The sequence below is a fragment of the Chironomus tepperi genome, unplaced genomic scaffold (genome assembly GCF_022539635.2).
Source record: "Chironomus tepperi strain 1889 unplaced genomic scaffold, CSIRO-AGI_Ctep_v1 contig_337, whole genome shotgun sequence".
NCBI classification, from domain to species: Eukaryota; Metazoa; Arthropoda; class Insecta; order Diptera; family Chironomidae; genus Chironomus; species Chironomus tepperi.
In genome coordinates, this window is record NW_027226459.1 from 1407791 (window position 1) to 1427218 (window position 19428).

Sequence of the window (19428 nt, forward strand, 5' to 3'; positions counted from 1 at the left end):
TGCCGCTCATTCCTTGAAATTTTTTAAAGTTATTTTGCATCTCACTCTCTGTACATTTCTGATCTATTTTCCTCAATGTTTTAATGGGTAAATTATTCTTATTAAGAACCTCATAAGCTTGTTGCAAATAATTGTCATTCAATGTTCTATTCCTTGATAGAATCCACACCAAGTGACCAAATTGACTTGCAGTGTCGAAAGTGATTTTCCTTACTTTTCCGCATCCTAAAATGACTGCGTAGTTTGAATAATCTGTGTCTAGAATGTAGAAAAATCCTTCGAGTGATACTAAAAAGAAGAGAAGTTAGTTCAAGGTTCAATTTGTCGCGAACGGACATTGAACATGCTCATAAAGTTGGGAATGAGTAAGCACGATCGACTTGCTGAATATGCTCATTGTCTTTTAGGGTATGTTTGTTGAAGTGTAGAATATACTGGTGTGAATGAGCCAAATCATAAATTATTTGATCGATAAAGAATCCGGCTCCAGAATCCGTCGTGACTCTGACTCGAAGCTATAGTGAACTCATAGGAAGGGATTCAGGTTCGTGTAACTAGAACTTGAACCTCAACTAAAATTTGGTGGAAAACAAGCTTGCAACCTCAATTGCACATCTCTGAAGTGAATATTAAAGCTATCTAGCAGGTTGTAGTCACTGACAGTTACGGAAACCTTAGATGCATTGGTAGATTAGCCTGGATTAACCTTCAAATGGCTCGATATCCTAAAATTCCATAGCTGTTCACCCACAACATTAACTTACCATACAAAGACTTATATTCTGCAGCCCAAAGATTTGATTTGATCATCATAACATTGAATCTAGTCACCGAGCGATTCGACTGAATTACTGTATTCTCAAAAGTCTGCATGTAAGTCACACTGCTGTTGCCATCAGATATATTCCCAATTTGAACAACAACACATTTTCCAGGCTTAAAAGTCGACTCATCTTTAAAAATTTCATACCAAGTTCCATTCATTAAGTTAACAGACACATTAGATGGCATGGATTTTAGTTGTGGACATCCATGGATTATTGGCATCTCATTTTGTATTTGATGTGAAAATTCAAAGAGAAAAATTATTAAAATTAATTTCATAACTTTATGTTAAAAACTTTATTGGAAATGACTGTTTTGAAACTTTCAACAAGAACTGCAAGAATATTTGGTTCCACAAAACACACAAAAAAAGTCATTACAACTTCCTGAAAGGTACAAAATATTTCAATGACAACGACTTTGTTCACTTTTTTCGAGTTCGGTCGTGGAAATGTTGTTAATTTTAAACACGTCAATTGCTTTGGATATGAGTTCATCACTCAAATCTCGTTCTCTACCCCAAATGAATGCCATTTGCATATTCATCATATATGCTACATTCTTACATCCAAATCCGACTAAATAATTGCGATAATCTGTATCCAATATGTAGAATGTTGCAGAAAATTTTAAAAATGTGAAGCTGAACTCGAAGCTTCCATCTTTGTGGACTTTACCGCTGCGAGTTGAATTTTCTTGTTCACCGTCTTTATATTCTGTTGTTGTTATGCTGACTATGTGATTTGGCATGTCATGAACATTGAATGATATGCAGCGTCCTTTTGAAAATATTGATTGATACTTCATGACATCATACCAAGTTCCTGATAAATTTGCTGTGATCATACTGGATCTTGGTGTTATATGTGGACATGATCCAAAGTGTGTTTCCATGCACGATGAAGTTTTTATTAAAACTGCAAAGAAGAAAAACAGTTTCATTCTCGGATATCAACAACTTTACTAGACAATGGCTAAATTTAACTTGTTGATAACTGAAAAATTCAGGAAGTTGGTAGGAAAAAGTTTGAACAGGAAACAACTTGTCAATACATTTGTAAGTCTTGTAGTTTAATTTAGGGGATTTATTTTATTATGAACTGATTTATGACTGTGACTATGACGTTATTGACTGTTATTATTGATGATCCTACATGAACACATCGATATAAGTGGACGGCACCATTTTATTAATTCAAATTCTTGTTTTGATCTTAAATTGGAATCGAGTGGTATCATCTGGTCCATTATGAATAATCCAATTGTATGGTATTCTTATAGCTCTCAATCTGATTTTGGTGCTACACTTCAAGTTCCTGACTCGAATTATAATTCAACGTTGAAAAGATCTTCAATTTCGTTGTGATCTCGGTCATTAATCATTGAATTCAGAATACGAATTCGACTTAAGTCGACTTTTCCGAACATGACTTCTGAAAAAGTATAAATTCGACATTAAAGAATACAATCCGACCAGAAAGACACAAAGCGCGAAAACGTCAGAAAGTAGAATCCAATGTTGCCTAGATTCCCAATCGTGGCTTGATCTCGTACATTAAGCAGTCGAAGTATCGAAACTTCCGAAAAAGGACGAATTTGGAAATGACTGGATTTGAACCCACGACTTTCGGGTTGCCATACCAAATTTGAGTCAAGCACTTTATCTATTTTACCAGCAAGGCACTTAACTGCTTTCCGCTCCTTGCGCCATTAGGACAATGAACTAAGAACTTTAAGACACGTGCCTTGCCAGAGGCACTTAACAGATTGAATATCAAGCTCAAAACAGTCCCAAATATTTATTACAAATAAATTACAGATCAGTCCAAATTTTTACAATATTTAATCCGGACAATTCTGATTAGTTACAACAGTTCCTCCCCTTTCAAACTCCAAATTCTTCATTATTGGATCTGCTTTACTAAGAAAATTTACATCTGCTGATTTTAGACGACTTGCAACCATTGCTATTTGAATATAGTATCCTTGTTGTCCACCACATGTGTAGAATATAGCATTATCTCCATCATTCTCTAAAATTGTTGTTTTCATTGACAAATCAACTGGTGGATTTTGTGGTAACGTGATTATTGCCGTGAATTCACCGTAGGCTTTATGATTAATTGGACCTGATATATTTCTGTAGATACTTTGTATGATTAAGGCAACATTTAATTCTTCACTGGTTCCTTTGGGTATAATATCCGCATAAAGGCATACTGATGAAACTTCTGGCTTATCTGTTACTAAATCAAAGTATACTTTATTCATGTACCAACGTCCATCAGCTATTCCACTAAAATTTAATCCTTCTGGTGGTGGTAATGTTAAGCATGGCTTTGTTCTTGGCACACCTAAATTAAAAGTAAATTAAACATTTGAAATTTGTTCTGTTCGGAGAGGGTAAATGCAGGCGGTGTACCTCGTCGATGTTGTTGTTGCTCACTTCCTTGATAACCACCTTGCCCTTGCATTCCTTGTCCTCCTTGAGGTGGATAACCACCTTGCCCTTGTCCGCTTTGTGGAGGATAACCCCCTTGTCCTCCTTGAGGAGGATAACCTCCTTGTCCTTGCATGCCTGGGCCACCAGGACCTCCTGGACCACCACCATATTGAGGATTTTGCATTTGCGCATTAAGACATGCAAAAAAGCATGTTGTAAAAAATATTTTGCATTGAAATCCTTTCATGACTAAAGCAAGTCGTGATACTGTTGAGCTATTTATATAGAACTTCTTCTTGAAATTAATCAGATTGTCGAACAATAAAACATGTGGATTTGTGTAACAACAGTGCAAGTTTAAGTAGTTGATGGCAAGTTAATATCCAGTTCATGTCTAGTTCTAACGTATTTTTTGTTAACAAGTTTGCAAAAATGATTGAGGGATGTGCAAAATGTGAAACAATATCAAGTTTGCAAAAACATGAAAAAAATGACATATGTAGCTTTGGGTGACTAGCAGAACTCGAAGTCGATTTAGATTTTGTATGAAAAAGTAGACTTGAGTCGACTCAACTTCGAGCTCTGGTGACTAAAACACATTTACATGTGTAATAAAATGTTTGAAGTTCGTCCAGAACTGCAAGCTTGCGGACAATGATAGGACTGAAGACTTGGGCGAACTATGAGTTTCAGCCAATAACGGTAGACCTGAGGTTCAACCTCGGTTCAATCGGTTCAACTTCAATTCAACCGATTCAACTCCTGAACCCCAGTAACAACAGATAGAACAGTACTTAAAAATTGGACAGACAGAAAGATAAACAAATTAAATTAAATTAACACTTTTTTATTAACAGCTTAACAATTTTCAATTTTGACATTTACTGCTCGGTGATGTTTTAAGTGTGATTTTATCCAATCCATTAGAAGTCAGGATACTGTTAACAGTTGATGTTGAGTTGGCATCAAGTGTGTAGTTCTTGCGGCTTATGATTAATAGCTCTGAAACTGACATGAAGCCAAAATTTCCACATCCGTAAATAACGCAATAATTGTCATAGTCCGTGGCTGAAAATGTTAAGGTTTGATTAGATTTGCAAATGTATCATCTTTTGGATATTGAGTGTTCATCTCGTTTTGGCGAATCTAAGCATATTCTAATAAAGATCATAAAACGACCAAAGAACTCATGGAAAGAAACTGTTGATAAAGTCAGAATTGCATTTGGTATTGGAAATTGGTAAGCAGTAGCCAGCATTAGAGTCAGTTTCAGACGACATCTAAAGGCTGCCATGAATCACAGGTGATCTGTAACTCTAGTAAGTAGTTAGCTCTAGTAGACAGTAATTAATCACATTCGGATGAGATTAGCCTTTCTTAGAGCAAGTCATTGACATAAGATAAGTCAGCAATTTGTCCAAATTTTAAGAGTTTAGTTCTTAATTTGCCTGAAATTAATCCACAAGACATTCAAAGTAATACTTACCAACAACCACAGCCTGTAATAGCAAGAATGAATATAATTAGCCGATAATCATCTCCAACAAAACTTTCCAACTTACCTTAGCAGTAACATTAATATTAAAATTCAGAATAGGAACTGGAACTGAAAGGTTGACATCAAATCCGAGTTGGTTTTTGTTGTATGGAATTACATCTGATCGTTTCACATTCAGCACTACGTAATTCACAGTAAACCTTCCAGAAGTGCCATTTTTGAAGGCTCCATAAACGCAAGATGCACCAAATTGTCCATAAAGTAAACTTGATTTATAGACATACCAACGTCCAGTAGCAAATCTTGTGATATTAAGCTTTGCCATATTTTTGACACTTTTAATGCATTCCTGACCATTTACAGTGCTTAATGCCAAAAGGCTGAAAATTAATATTAAGACGGCTTTCATTGTAATAAATTTTGGATATGCTCTGTCAATCGTCAATTTAATCGAAATAATTTAATAATTTTTATTTATATAGTCTTCATTCCTGACTAAAACAGGAAGTTTATCAGAAGTTAGGAAGTTGTAAAATGAAATGTGAACAATGGGAACTTTGTGTTTTTGATGAAATGGTGATCATAGCTTGTTGCTAATGACTATGTAATGTTTAAGCTGTAACACAACAAGCAGTACAGCCATGTAATGGACAGTGTATGGATTAATCAAATTGGAACTAAGAAAAGCGAAAGATTATCTAGCCTATCAATGGAATTTGGTCATCTAGTAAAGGAATAGCAACAGCTTAAGAGGATGCGAACAGAAATGGCAAGTAAAACGTGAGTTCTAATCCTATTTAAGACATTTAAGTCCAATGATCAATCTAGTTTGATCAAATCAAGGTACGTAATTTACACAATTCTAGTTCTATGGCTAGTCATTTGAACAAGGTTCAAGGTTGAAGGTTCAACAGCGACATCAATAGCAATACAGTGTATCTCAATAGCACAAATCGATTAATTAATCAATAATCAGGCATTAGTTCGGAGTTACTCTAACTTGATACTAGATTTGGATGAAATCTGCCACCATGTCAGAGTCATGTCATCCTAGTGCCAGATTGTGGATCGGTTAATTGACTTGCATTTGACTTGTGCTATTCGGGTATATCTCTAACTATGCAGCAAAGACAATCACAATATCTAATAAGAACAAAATAAAATAAAATCCAGTCAGTCACACAAAGCAAGAAGTAAATAAAAAAAAAATTGTAATAAATCATGATTATTAACTTTCCATTCTGTTGAACATCTTGTGTCTTATGGAGGAAGCAAGAAATTGCAGTTTTCTATTGAAACGAATGTCCACTGCATGCTATATAATTGTTCTATGTTACACCTCTTCCTTCTTATAACGAATTTTTTAAAATCCATAGAGCGCATCTAACTGCCTTAGGCCGTTCTTCCGTTCAATCTAAAAATCCATCTTCATATGTTCCTTCATGCGTTGACTGCTGGAATGTATTAAGGCACATGTAATGATTATGGAAATTTGTTAATTCCGATTTCAATATTGATAAATTCGTGCATGAATATTGTATATTAATGTTAAAAATCTTAAAGAAAAACCAGCTGATTTGTTCCTTATTCTTCACATCGCACCCCGCCAAATGAAAAGACATTGCCATGTACACAAGGCAGATGTGAATAAACATTTGTAGTCGTGTATATGTGTCGTGCATGTATTCATTTATCAATCAATGTAATTTTATATTTTGCCTTACCTTACAGGCTTTCCTAGTCATATAGCATCGACCGTTAATTCAGTAGCACCAATACATACATAAATTTACGTTTGTGTGCAGCACCCATGAAGAGAAAGAAGAAGAAATAAATATAAAGTTAAAGACAAGGAGGATCGTGTACACATAAGAATGAATAAGAAGGTAAGTTAAAGAGGGTTAATGCAATTGAATTTTTTTTTTTTGCTTCTTCTGTGCTATGTGACGTATTATAAAATATATAAAAATTTTTAGGACAAAAGTTTAGAAGAATTGTTAGTTCTATGGATTACTGTGGGAAAATAAATCTTGGGATTTAAAATGTTTTGATTTATTGCTTTGTACGAGATTTTATATGTAATTTTGTAGGATTCGGTCAATGACTTCAAGCCTGCAATTGGTTTTCAGGTTTCGACTGTACCTTATAGTTTGTCCAAGGCTGTAGACCTGTCTTTGGTCCTGGATTAGGCTTTAGGCTGGTTTATAGCTCTCAATGGTATACGTAATCAATGAAAAATCTGGCTCCAGGTCTGCATGACTCTGGCTTGGTGCCAGATTGGTATACATAATCTAGGTGCCAGATATCTGGCGGATCCAGGTCTGCATACGGACGTCTGACTAGGTTCCAGATTCAGATATGGCGGTCTGTTGCCAAATTCAAACAAGGAGGCTAGGTGCCAGATTTAGATATGACGGTTTTGTGTCAGATCTAGATGTGGCGGTCCCATGTCAGATTCAGATTGACGGTCCCGTGCCAGATTCAGATATGGCTTCAAATATGGTGGCTCGGTGCCAGATTCAAATATGGCGGGCTAGGAGCCTAATACGGCCATTGCGGTTAGGTGCCAGATTTGGGCATGGCGTTCTGGTGCCAGATTCAGATATGGCGGTCTGGTGCCAGATTCGGATAAGGAGATCTAGATTCTTCCTAAATCTATCTGGATGTATGTATAATTCATCTTAGTTAGTGCTAAATGTATGATTCCCAGGATCTCCTAAATTAAACAGCCAGTCAGTCAAATCTACATCCAATAAGCATCAAAAACAAAAAACAAATTTCCGTTCACACAACGATCACCCGTAAAAAGAACTCAAAGCATGAAGAGAATTTAAAGACCCTCACTCATGTGAGAAGTTTTACTTTTCGTAATTAAGGGTTCTTTGTCGTCTGTGTGTTACAAACGGCAACAGCAACATACATTAACACAAAAACAAAAATACATATTTTTGCTGTGAATTCTTCAGCAGTTGATTCCATCGTCATTCTATCGTAAGTCGTCGACCGTAAAAGTTGAAGAAATAATAATTTTTCTTCTGTTCGTCCCCTAAATTTTCGGTGTATAAAAAGTGAATTTACCTATAGCATTAAAAGGAATCTTTTTGATATCGCGCGTTACCAGTTGTTAAGTTTTTCTATTATTATATATTGGAAGTGAAGAAATGTTTAACTTTGTGTAACCGTTTATGTCTTAAAAGTTGATAATATATTCGCATATTTGATGTTATTTAATGTTTTTTTTTGAGGAACTCTTAAAATTTTAATTTATTTTTGGATATCTACATATTTATTTATTAATACCAAAGAAAATCAATTATTAACGGATATTTCTTGTGCGTGAATGTGTGAAAGTTTATGGAGGATTTTTTTGTGTCCAAACTTAAAAATTCCAACAAAATTTAATTTAAAAACCAAAGAAACTACAATCAAAGACAGAAAGGATTATTGAGCTAGTTTGGATTTAACAAATAAAATCGAATTACGATGATGTCCTTTTCAAAAGCAAAGTTGAAGAGATTCAACGATATTACAGGTATGTGCTTGTTGACTGTTGAAATGAATTCCGTTAAATTAGGGTCTTACTATGAATTGCGTCATGAAGGAAAAGAATAAATTGAGAGGGAATTGTTGCATTTAGGGATGGATTTAGCTATAAAATGTTTAGATAGTTTACTCAGCAGGCAAAAAGTTTGACATACTTAAATTCACTAGTTGAGCATGCAAATGAGCATAGACTACAATTACCTCTGTCCTTAAGAACACGCTTATAGACTGCTAAGGCTTTAAATTTACAGAACTTAATGCTAGATCTAGAAAACATAAAATCTACTTTCAATTAAAGTTTGAACTCAAACTTCAAAAATTAAAAGATCAACAACTGCAGTTGCTAGACCAATTTAATAATTTCATAATTTGAAACACTAAAAATATCAAGCAGATGTCTTGTTCTCGACTTACAGTTTTGACTTACAGAGTATTGAGCATACAAAAATTGTCCTTATGTATTGAATTGGCATTTTATCGTCTTACGCAGTGTTGTCTAAGCAATGTGTTGATGAAATCTATGGAAATGTCATGAACTTTAAGAATGCGCTAGCCGCATGAGGTTTGAGTAATGACTTACCTATCACCAAGGAGTGCCGTGGCGCAAAAAATTGAAGACAATGCTGAGCTATTGACATGAAATTTTTAGTCTTTAATTTGAAATCGATCAAGATTTAAGCATTTCTCCCAAAAGCATGTTGCATTTTTCGTCTTAAAAATAGGTCAAAACAGCCGTTAAAGTGCAATCGAAGTTTCTTCCCCGAACAGATAAGAAATATGCTCACGAAATTAACCCTTATTTTAAATTATATTGATTGAATATTCTAATGAGCTTGCTTATTTGCATAGTTCAATATGTTCATTGTATGCTGAGGTTCCCGTCTTAATGTCAATACGGCATCATACCCGAGTAGCAGAAAATACATAAGAACTAGTTAGTCATTAACTGGGAATAACCAAGCCTTTAACTAGTTATAACGCATTTTTTGGAAACGATTAGTGACTACAATATGCTATTCGGATTCTACTCAAAATCTTTTAATTCCAAGACTCTGATCTATATTCAAAGCTTCTGTTCAAAAATTTTGAAAATTTCATGTTCCATCTTTAGGATAAGCACACATTTGAGTTGATCTTCTTAATATTGATCAGAATTGAGTTGCAAATTGAAAAGCGTTCTTAGATTGGCTCAGATCATCTTCATTATCCAAGAACATAATCATTTCTTAAAACTACTAAATTTCCAAGAAACTGTTCACATGAATCCTTAAAGTAGATTTAAAGTAAACATTGAGAAGATTAAGTATATCCATAATCTCAGGTCTTATGCACCACATTCAATTCAAATGAGTTACTTTATTTGCATTTAATAATCACCAAGAAGAAGAAGCAGCAAAAAAAAAAGAAATCCGTTAAAATTCTTCTTATTGCCATTTCCTTCATCAACCCTTCATCCTCTTTACATTCATTTCTAAATTTCTCCTTTTTTTGTTCTCATTTCCATTCAGACTTCTCATCACCATTCGTAAAAGATAAAGATAAGAAGAAGGATAAGCATACCGAAGACAAAAAGAAGAAGGCAAAGGAACTGTTTCGCGATGACAATGCCATTGATACATCCGACAAAAAATCTAAATTACGATTATTTCGTACCCCATCACTTCCATATCGTTTGAAATTTCGTCAAGTATCGGATTTAACACCATCAAAAAAGAGCTCAAAAAAGGTTGTCGAACAACCAGCAGAAATACAGACACCAGCATCTGTTGTTACAGCCGTTACACCACAAAAGCCACCCCAACTATCGTTTCTATTTCGTAAATCTGAACGGAATCTATTGGAAAAGAAGTCAAGGGATGAAAAATACATTGCGAAGCTGCAACTCGACATTGATAAATTGAATAAGCAGATCAAGGATTTGGAACAGCAGAATGTTGAAAAAATTCATGAAATTAATGACTTAAATTTTGAGATTGATAATATGAAGATTGCTGAAGTGTTCCTTGAAAAGACAGCCATGCAAGCGATTGACAAGATCAATAAGTCAGATGAAAAAGTTAAGGAAATCTTGCAGAATCATGATGTCCTGCTTCATCACATGGACCGAATGAGTAGCGAGAATGAGAATCTAATGAAACTTAATGAGAAGCTGACTAAGTCCAATGACGAGTTTATTAAGATTAATGAGGAACGAATTAAGGAAATGGAGAAGCAACTCGCCGCAAAATGTGAGGAACTGCACAAGTTAAAGTACCGACTCCATGAAAAGAACAACATAATTAAGAATTTTGAATTCGAACTTGGCAAGAAGACAGTCGAGAATCTTGAATTAAGCACAAAACTTGAAAAGTCTGATGAAAATTTGAAGATTTTTGAAGTTCAGCATGAAGGAAACTTAAAAATGTTGAAAAATTCTTATGAAAATGAAATTTTCTTCCTTAATTCACAACTCACAAAAGTCCAAACTCAATTGGTAAAGATGAACAAGTCACAGAAGAAGATCCAGTCAATGGATCTTGAGTCACAGATTGATTTTGAGAATCAAAAGACAAAGTTTGAAATGGAGAAGCGGAACTATGACATAACAATTAAGAACTATCAAAATATCATTGAAGTCATTTCACTTCGTCTTAAGAAGTCAGACACAGATGTTGAGTATGTCATGAAGGAGAATGCACAACTCAAGTCTGAGAACAAGGAATTACGCACAAATTATGAAAATTTAAGAAGTTCAGCTGAGAATTTAAAGAAAAGTTTTGATGACAAGAACAAGTTTGTCGAGCAATTGATGTCAACATCAGAATCGGAAATGATTACTATGGTCGGTAAGATGAACGACTACTTCAATGAAAAGTTCTTCGAAATTGCTGAACTTAAAAAGAGTTTTGACATTCGTGATAAGAATTTAAAGAAGATGACATCAACAGTTCTTGAAGAATATACAATTGGAATTGAATTAGCTCGTATTGAGCTCGATGAGAAGCAAAAGAAACTCACAGAATATGAAAATGAGATAAAATCTATCAAATTTGAGAATCTACAACTTAAAATGAAACTTAGTGAAGGCATGGGAACTGCAAAGTCTCTTTCGTCGACAACATTGGCGACAATTGAGGAGGAAACAGCAACAGATGACGAGAAAAAGAACATTCAGGAACGAGAAGAAGAAAATATGCAGTTAAAATTGAAGGTAATTAAAAAAGGGTATTTTTTGATCCTTAAAACTTGATAAACACGTATTCATTACGCATTACTTATTGTGCATTTATATTCCTTTTCATTCTATGTCTATTAATAAAAACCAGTTGAAAGAACTTGACAGAAAATTCAATGAATTTGAGAATGCTGCACTTCAACGTGAGAAAGACTATAAGCAAATAATTGAGCAACAGAGAATGGATGCTGAACAAATGAAGGGATTCGAGAAACTGAAAGAGGCTAACTTGGATTTGAGAGCTGTAAGTAGATTTATTTGGTTAACGGCTTTTTAAAGTTTGAAATTCAAATATGAAATGTTCGTTAAAATTTTGAATTTGAAATGTCTGTTAAATTTTTGAGTTCAAAATGTCCATTAAATTTTTAAATTTCAAATAACTGTTAAAATTTTGCATTTCTAATAACCGTTAAATTTTTGAATTTTTAATGACCGCTTGATTTTTTGAATTTGAATTATACGTTAAATATTTGAATTTAAAAGATCCGTTAAATTTTTGAATTTAAAATATTCGTTAATTTTTTGAATTAACCGTTAAATTTTCAATTCCTTTCCAGAAAATCCAAAAGCTCCAGGACAACTACCAATTCCTCGACAGTCCAACCAAGACACCAACGAAGCGCGCACTCTTGCTTGGCAAAGAGAATCAGTCGCCAATTTTTACAAGTCAATCACGTCACTACGAAAACAGTCCAAAGAATGCTTTAAAACCAAGAAATTAATCCTTTTGAAATGTATTGGAGTTATTGTACTTGAATTATTTTTTAATGTAAAATCGATAAATTTTTGAAATTTAAATAAAAATTTTCTTTATTATTTCCCTATGGCAACCAAAAAAGCAGTTGTGTATTTGTTGTTTATGCTGCTCTACTTCAGTTCAGCTGATTGTGTAACGTGGTCGAAAGTAGGTGAAGATATAAAACATCAAAAATGGGTGGAAAAGGCAAGAAGAAAGGAAAGAAGCAAAAACAGGCGACAGCATCCACTGGAGTGGCTGAGGAAGGCGGTGAGGAGAATGGTGAAGGAAATGGCGGCAAGAAGGGTAAAAAAGGAAAGAAAGGCAAAGCTGGCAAGTCATCAAAATTCCAAGGCGACATATTTAGTGAGGCTGCTATGGAAAATGCCTATTATGTGTGTCATAATCTGATGGATGTGCTGAAAGTAAGGACATTTTATTGATTATGCCTTCATTGTCATTAATGACTAATATAAAAAGTTATTTTAGGCTCGCGGCTTTGCATGGCCGGAATCACAAAAGAAAAAGAAGAAAGGAAAGAAATAATGATCAAACTTTTTTCTTTATTGGATATCCAGCGCAGAGTCTTATTCTCTCTATTGTGTCAACTCACTCTATTCCGACTCGAAATTAACAATCAAAATTCATAAGAAAATTTTTTTAGTCTTCATCTACACAAGCTAGTTTCATTCATTTGCTTATATATTCAGGAACTTGGATGTAATGGTCTTTCGTCTTTTATACTAAATTATTTTATTTTTAGATAGCTCAAATTTTATGCCTTAATTTTGTTATTATTTATAAGAAATTTAATAAAACTATATCAAAACTTAATCGACAGTTGTGGCTTGTGATTGGGAGGTCATTCATTTGTGACCTTCATCAGATAGACTGGAGATGGTTAGAGAAGGGTATTCATTTAGTTAGGAAGATTTAGTTGTTTTAACTCAACTTCAGCATGTTCGAATACTGGATATTTACTTGCAATTAACTAGTTTTAACGTAATTAATGGCTTTGCTAATTCAACTGCTACCCCAAGTACCATATAGTTTGTCTAAGGCTACAGGCCTGCAACTTTGAACGAATCCTACAAAACAGGCAAAGTCAGGTCATATAAAATCCATATTGAGTCCATGACAACTCTGGGTTAAGATTGGCTTCAAAAATACTGCATCAGGTAGATAACAGATCAGTGTATAGCTGGATTCGGCGTAGACCTGTTCTTAAATTGGGATGATGTTGTCCCCTGGGTTTATTTTTGGTGTTCTTGCATCTTGTACAATCCGGAGCAATGACTTCTGTTTTCAAGTCATTTGACTATGAATGATAAGATAGGCATCAACTATCTTTGAACAAAACTTTGTTTGAAGAGGTATTTGAGACTCAATTTTGGTTTGAATCATAAGGTGCCGTCCACAGGAGTTGATATTTTGAGACTAGATGCCTAAATAAATTAAAAAAAAACTTTTTTAAAAAAACGCTTTTTTAAAAAAAAACCAAAACAGATGTAAAAAAAAAAACTTGCGAAAAAATACTTGATCCTTAAGACTAAAAACAAAGCGATCTAAAAAGAAGTAAATAATAAACCTTAAAAAAACTTTTTAAAAAAAACGCTTTTACGTAAAAAACAAAATGAACCAAAAACATAAATGTTAAAAAAATGCTCTAAAAAAGGAGAAAATAAAATAAATCTACGCTTTATAAAAATTTTAAATATAAATATTTCTTGAGAAAACCAAAAATTTAACTCAAAAATTTTCCCAAAATATAGCAATGTTGTACAAGAACTCAACGACTAAAAAAGCGTGGGGCGGTCAAATTACAATCTCAAGGACCATGTTAATCTTCCGTTTACGCCCCACGCTTTTTTAGTCGTTGAGTTCTTGTACAACATTGCTATATTTTGGGAAAATTTTTGAGTTACATTTTTGGTTTTTAGAAATATTTATATTTAAAATTTTTATAAAGCGTAGATTTATTTTATTTTCTCCTTTTTTAAGCATTTTTTTAACATTTATGTTTTTGGTTCAGTTTTTACGTAAAAGCGTTTTTTTAAAAAGTTTTTTTAAGGTTTATTATTTACTTCTTTTTAGATCGCTTTGTTTTTAGTCTTAAGGATCAAGTATTTTTTCGCAAGTTTTTTTTTTTACATCTGTTTTGGTTTTTTTTTAAAAAAGCGTTTTTTTAAAAAAGTTTTTTTTTAATTTATTTTATTTACTTCTTTTTAGTCAAATCACTAAATAATTTATTTTAATCGATTGTTGGAATGATTGTTGATATAAATAGCAGGTGTTGTCGGATTTCGCTTCGCTCGTCCGACTGTTTTTAGATCACAGAACATTAGTTGTGGGAAAATTTTCACGCCTTCACTCGCTTCGCTCCGTTCAGGTCGCAAAAATTTGTGAGCTTCGCTCAACCAAGTCCGAACTTCGTTCGAACTAATTAAGTTCGAGTTTCGCTCGGATCACAGGCGTAGTCGGATTTCGCTTCGCTCGTCCGACTGTTCATAGATCACAGGGGTTGTCGGATCTCGCTTCGCTCGTCCGACTGTTCATAGATCACAGGGGTATTAGTTGTAGGAAAATTTTCACGCCTTCACTCGCTTCGCTCCGTTCAGGTCGCAAAAATTTGTGAGCTTCGCTCAACCAAGTCCGAACTTCGTTCGAACTAATTAAGTTCGAGCTTCGCTCGGATCACAGGCGTAGTCGGATTTCGCTTCGCTCGTCCGACTGTTCATAGATCACAGGGGTTGTCGGATCTCGCTTCGCTCGTCCGACTGTTCATAGATCACAGGGGTATTAGTTGTAGGAAAATTTTCACGCCTTCACTCGCTTCGCTCCGTTCAGGTCGCAAAAATTTGTGAGCTTCGCTCAACCAAGTCCGAACTTCGTTCGAACTAATTAAGTTCGAGCTTCGCTGATCACAGGCGTAGTCGGATTTCGCTTCGCTCGTCCGACTGTTCATAGATCACAGGGGTTGTCGGATCTCACTTCGCTCGTCCGACTGTTCATAGATCACAGGGGTATTAGTTGTAGGAAAATTTTCACGCCTTCACTCGCTTCGCTCCGTTCAGGTCGCAAAAATTTGTGAGCTTCGCTCAACCAAGTCCGAACTTCGTTCGAACTAATTAAGTTCGAGCTTCGCTCGGATCACAGGCGTAGTCGGATTTCGCTTCGCTCGTCCGACTGTTCATAGATCACAGGGTTGTCGGATCTCGCTTCGCTCGTCCGACTGTTCATGGATCACAAGGGTATTAGTTGTAGGAAAATTTTCACGCCTTCACTCGCTTCGCTCCGTTCAGGTCGCAAAAATTTGTGAGCTTCGCTCAACCAAGTCCAAACTACGTTCGAACTGCTTATGTTTGAGCTTCGCTCGAACGTCTCCACTTCGCTTCGCTTCGTTCGCCCGACTGTTATTAGGTCACAGGAGTGTCGGACTCCACTTCGCTTCGCTTCGTTTGCCCGACTATTATTAGGTCACAGGAGTGTCGGACTCCACTTCGCTTCGCTTCGTTCGCCCGACTGTTATTAGGTCACAGGAGTGTCGGACTCCACTTCGCTTCGCTTCGTTCGCCCGACTGTTATTAGGTCACAGGAGTGTCGGACTCCACTTCGCTTCGCTTCGTTCGCCCGACTATTATTAGGTCACAGTATTGTCGGACTCCACTTCGCTTCGCTTCGTTCGCCCGACTGCTATTAGGTCACAGTAGTGTCGGACTCCACTTCGCTTCGCTTCGTTCGTCCGACTATTATTAGGTCACAGTATTGTCGGACTCCACTTCGCTTCGCTTCGTTCGCCCGACTGCTATTAAGTCACAGTAGTGTCGGACTCCACTTCGCTTCGCTTTGTTCGCCCGACTGCTATTAAGTCACAGTAGTGTCGGACTCCACTTCGCTTCGCTTTGTTCGCCCGACTGCTATTAAGTCACAGTAGTGTCGGACTCCACTTCGCTTCGCTTCGTTCGCCCGACTGCTATTAAGTCACAGTAGTGTCGGACTCCACTTCGCTTCGCTTTGTTCGCCCGACTGTTTATAGATCACAGAGGCATTAAATGTGGGAAAATTTTTACGACTTCACTCGCTTCGCACCGTTCAGTTCGTAAAAATTTGTGAACTTCGCTTAATCAAGTCTAGACTACGTTCGAACTATTAATGTTCGAGCTTCGCTCGAACTCGAATTCAGATCATGACGACATATTTTAGTTTATGTGAAGTCTATAGATCAACAAGTAACTTATGAAGATAAAGTTAGTGTAAGACATGAACATCGCTTGAAAGATTTTTGATCTCATAAAATATTGAAATTTTATACTAAAACCCCACAACTTACTGTCTTTTAGTCTTGTGAAGTGTAGTCAAATTTGTATTGAAACCTTACAACAGTCTTTTTTTGCAACGCAAGATCATTTACATGCAGTATAACAAGTTCCAGTAACATCCAGGATCATATACATGCAGTATATCAAGATCCAGTAACATCCAGGATCATATACATGCAGTATATCAAGATCCAGTAACATCCAGGATCATATACATGCAATATAACAAGATCCAGTAACATCCAGGATCATATACATGCAGTATAACAAGATCCAGTAACATCCAGGATCATAAACATGCAGTATAACAAGTTCCAGTAACATCCAGGATCATATACATGCAATATATCAAGATCCAGTAACACCAAGAACCATTTTTATACAATATTTCAAGATCCAGTAACGATTGTTTGAGATTCAAACTGTAACGGTTTTTTGAATTTTGAATTTTTACTAGGAATATCCGTGAGAAAATTACTTATGATTTTTTTTCTCTTTCAAAAATATCTTAAAAAGAGATGAATTGTACTTTAACTAATGCTTGGTATTATAAATCAATGCGCAATGAACTATAAAAACTGGTTTTCAGCTTTATTATTAGTCTAGTTCATGCAAATTAAAAATATGCATCATTGACTTTGGATTTTTTCCCATATAAAATGTTATTATATTAATTAAAGCATAATTAAGCATTTTTGTGATACAAAAATGCGAAAATATTGCATTGTCATCGAGAATACACATGTGAAAAAATTTTGAGTTCAATTAGAGCAGTAGAAGTGGTCGAAAAATCGATCGCAAGATTTGATCATGACCAACCAACCAACCAACCAACCAACCAACCAACCAACAGAGCAAGTCAATAAAAAGCGTTTAATAAAAAGTAGATTCTCACGATACGTAAAATGTGAATGGCACTCAAACAAGGCTGTACATTTATATGAACCAATAAGTTAATGAAACTTAGTCTTGTTTCCTCACAACTTCCTTTTCAGCACTTTCGGATTATTAAGTAATATTTTTATGTCATGTCTTTTACAACTTCTAAACTTCTCAAGTATATCCATTCCTATCAACATTTCTCCACAAAATGCAATAAATCCTAAAAACAGTCCACCAATCAACAATTGAAATGCTCCTTCCAGTTGATTCAAACTTAAAATTTTAATTTTATCATCAACTGACTTTTGCAGATATCTTCTGTCAATAAAGGCTGATGCCCACTGATTAATTAATCCACTGCTGATGAACTTCAACAGCATTTCATTAAAGTAGCCAGTTAAGCATGACCCTAAGTTCATGTAGATGACAATGTTTAGGGTATATAAAGGCATTGGTGCATATTCATGGAACAAGTTTGGATATACCTTCATATTCCGGTATGCTAAATGTCCAGATGTTGTGAGGAAGGCTCCATGGTAGTAAGGATCTTCCATCACATCATTCAATCTTGAATTAAATTCAGCAACTGGAACTGGCTTTGATCTTTCCAGTATGTCTGGCATGTTGTATACGTAAATTTGTGTCGTATCCTTCATATATAAAGTATAATTTTCCTCTAACAGCTGCGCTGTTGTCATCATGTGCTCCTCTCTTGTGTCCATCTGCATGAACTTGACAAGTCCACTGCTGTAACAGGATCTGATAATAAAGAAGTAAATCGTGGCCAGCAGCAACAAGAATCTTGAGAAATTCCTCATTGGAACTTGATGAAGTGAACTGCCTAAAATCACATTGACGAAGTTCATTCCTGGACTTTGTACCTTATTGCCGAACACAAACTTTTGGATGATCAATGGCTGATATTTAATCACAGCAATCACAACAAATCCAATGACAATTGTAATTAGCGACAATATCCACACAATATATTTCAGTGGATATGCCAACTTCTTTAAAGCACTTTTTGGCTTTCCAGGCGGAACAATCCAGAGAATATTTGTGGTATAGTAGACATAACTTGGTTGCATGATGGCATCACGAAGTGGCATTGATGCAAAAAATCCAATTGTAAAATTGACTTCCGATTCCACAATCATCTTTGTGGCACCTGTTGTAGTTCCGTTCATAAATATTGAGCCAGACAGTGCCTTTGGTATGCGCAAATTGACATTAAAATGAAAACGTTGTGCCAGGACACGAAGGAGTATGCCATCAAGGCCATCAACAGTTACAACGCCATTTTTGTCTTCCTTAATGATCATGAACGGTGGATTATTGAATGTAGCAACATGCAATCGACATCCATAAAAGTTTGTCAATTTTTGGGGAAAATAATCGATTTTTTTCATCCATTGATGTCCACGGAAGTGATTTAACTGGATAGGAACAGCATTTTCACAGTAATAATTTGAGTACGGATAGTAAGTATACAGGATGGCTTCATTATTATTCTCAGGTGGCATAAACAGGATGTTGGCATTAATTATCTTTTTCATCCATAAATCCTCAAAAATAGTCAGCATGGTCAGGTAGATGTCATGGACATTCGCGGTCACGACTATCAAGTAAAATCCTTGATACTCAAAATGTGAAATGTCCATTTGCTTATAAAGCAGTCTAAAGGATTCAAAGGAATCGACGAATATAATATTGCTGACCCTCTTCCATGTCGACAGCTTCAGACCCTTTAAACTGTCAATTTGGACAATTTCAGTCCTTATATGATGCAGGATCTCATTCATCACATCCAAATTTGTGTCTAGATACTCAGGCTGTGCGATGTGATACATGTTGACAGTCGTTGAGACACCATAATAAAAATTAGCAATATAGTCGATGACAGCACGTGACATTGCTGTACTTTGATTCGTAAGGTATAAATCACCCAAATCACAATATGCTGTACTG

General features: G+C 35.3%; 4 protein-coding genes across 4 annotated transcripts; 2 read left to right on the forward strand and 2 right to left on the reverse strand.

The window, feature by feature from the left end:
• Positions 1-2599: 2599 nt before the first annotated feature.
• On the reverse strand, positions 2600-3648 carry LOC139093685 (uncharacterized). Its single transcript, XM_070644484.1, has 2 exons — positions 3248-3648; positions 2600-3179 (listed from the first exon to the last, which is right to left on the reverse strand). The coding sequence occupies exons 1-2, from the start codon at positions 3513-3515 to the stop codon at positions 2668-2670; spliced, it is 780 nt and encodes a 259-aa protein (XP_070500585.1). The 5' UTR covers positions 3516-3648; the 3' UTR covers positions 2600-2667.
• Positions 3649-4094: 446 nt separating this feature from the next.
• Positions 4095-5200, reverse strand: LOC139093688 (apolipoprotein D-like). Its single transcript, XM_070644488.1, has 3 exons — positions 4831-5200; positions 4755-4767; positions 4095-4336 (listed from the first exon to the last, which is right to left on the reverse strand). The coding sequence occupies exons 1-3, from the start codon at positions 5173-5175 to the stop codon at positions 4137-4139; spliced, it is 558 nt and encodes a 185-aa protein (XP_070500589.1). The 5' UTR covers positions 5176-5200; the 3' UTR covers positions 4095-4136.
• Positions 5201-7715: 2515 nt separating this feature from the next.
• mira (miranda) lies at positions 7716-12349 on the forward strand. The gene is made up of 4 exons (XM_070644338.1): positions 7716-8298; positions 9818-11499; positions 11615-11767; positions 12081-12349. Exons 1-4 carry the CDS (start codon positions 8250-8252, stop codon positions 12243-12245), a joined length of 2049 nt encoding a protein of 682 aa, XP_070500439.1. The 5' UTR covers positions 7716-8249; the 3' UTR covers positions 12246-12349.
• Positions 12350-12453: 104 nt separating this feature from the next.
• LOC139093741 (small lysine-rich protein 1) lies at positions 12454-12805 on the forward strand. The gene is made up of 2 exons (XM_070644568.1): positions 12454-12684; positions 12749-12805. The coding sequence occupies exons 1-2, from the start codon at positions 12454-12456 to the stop codon at positions 12803-12805; spliced, it is 288 nt and encodes a 95-aa protein (XP_070500669.1).
• Positions 12806-19428: the final 6623 nt, after the last annotated feature.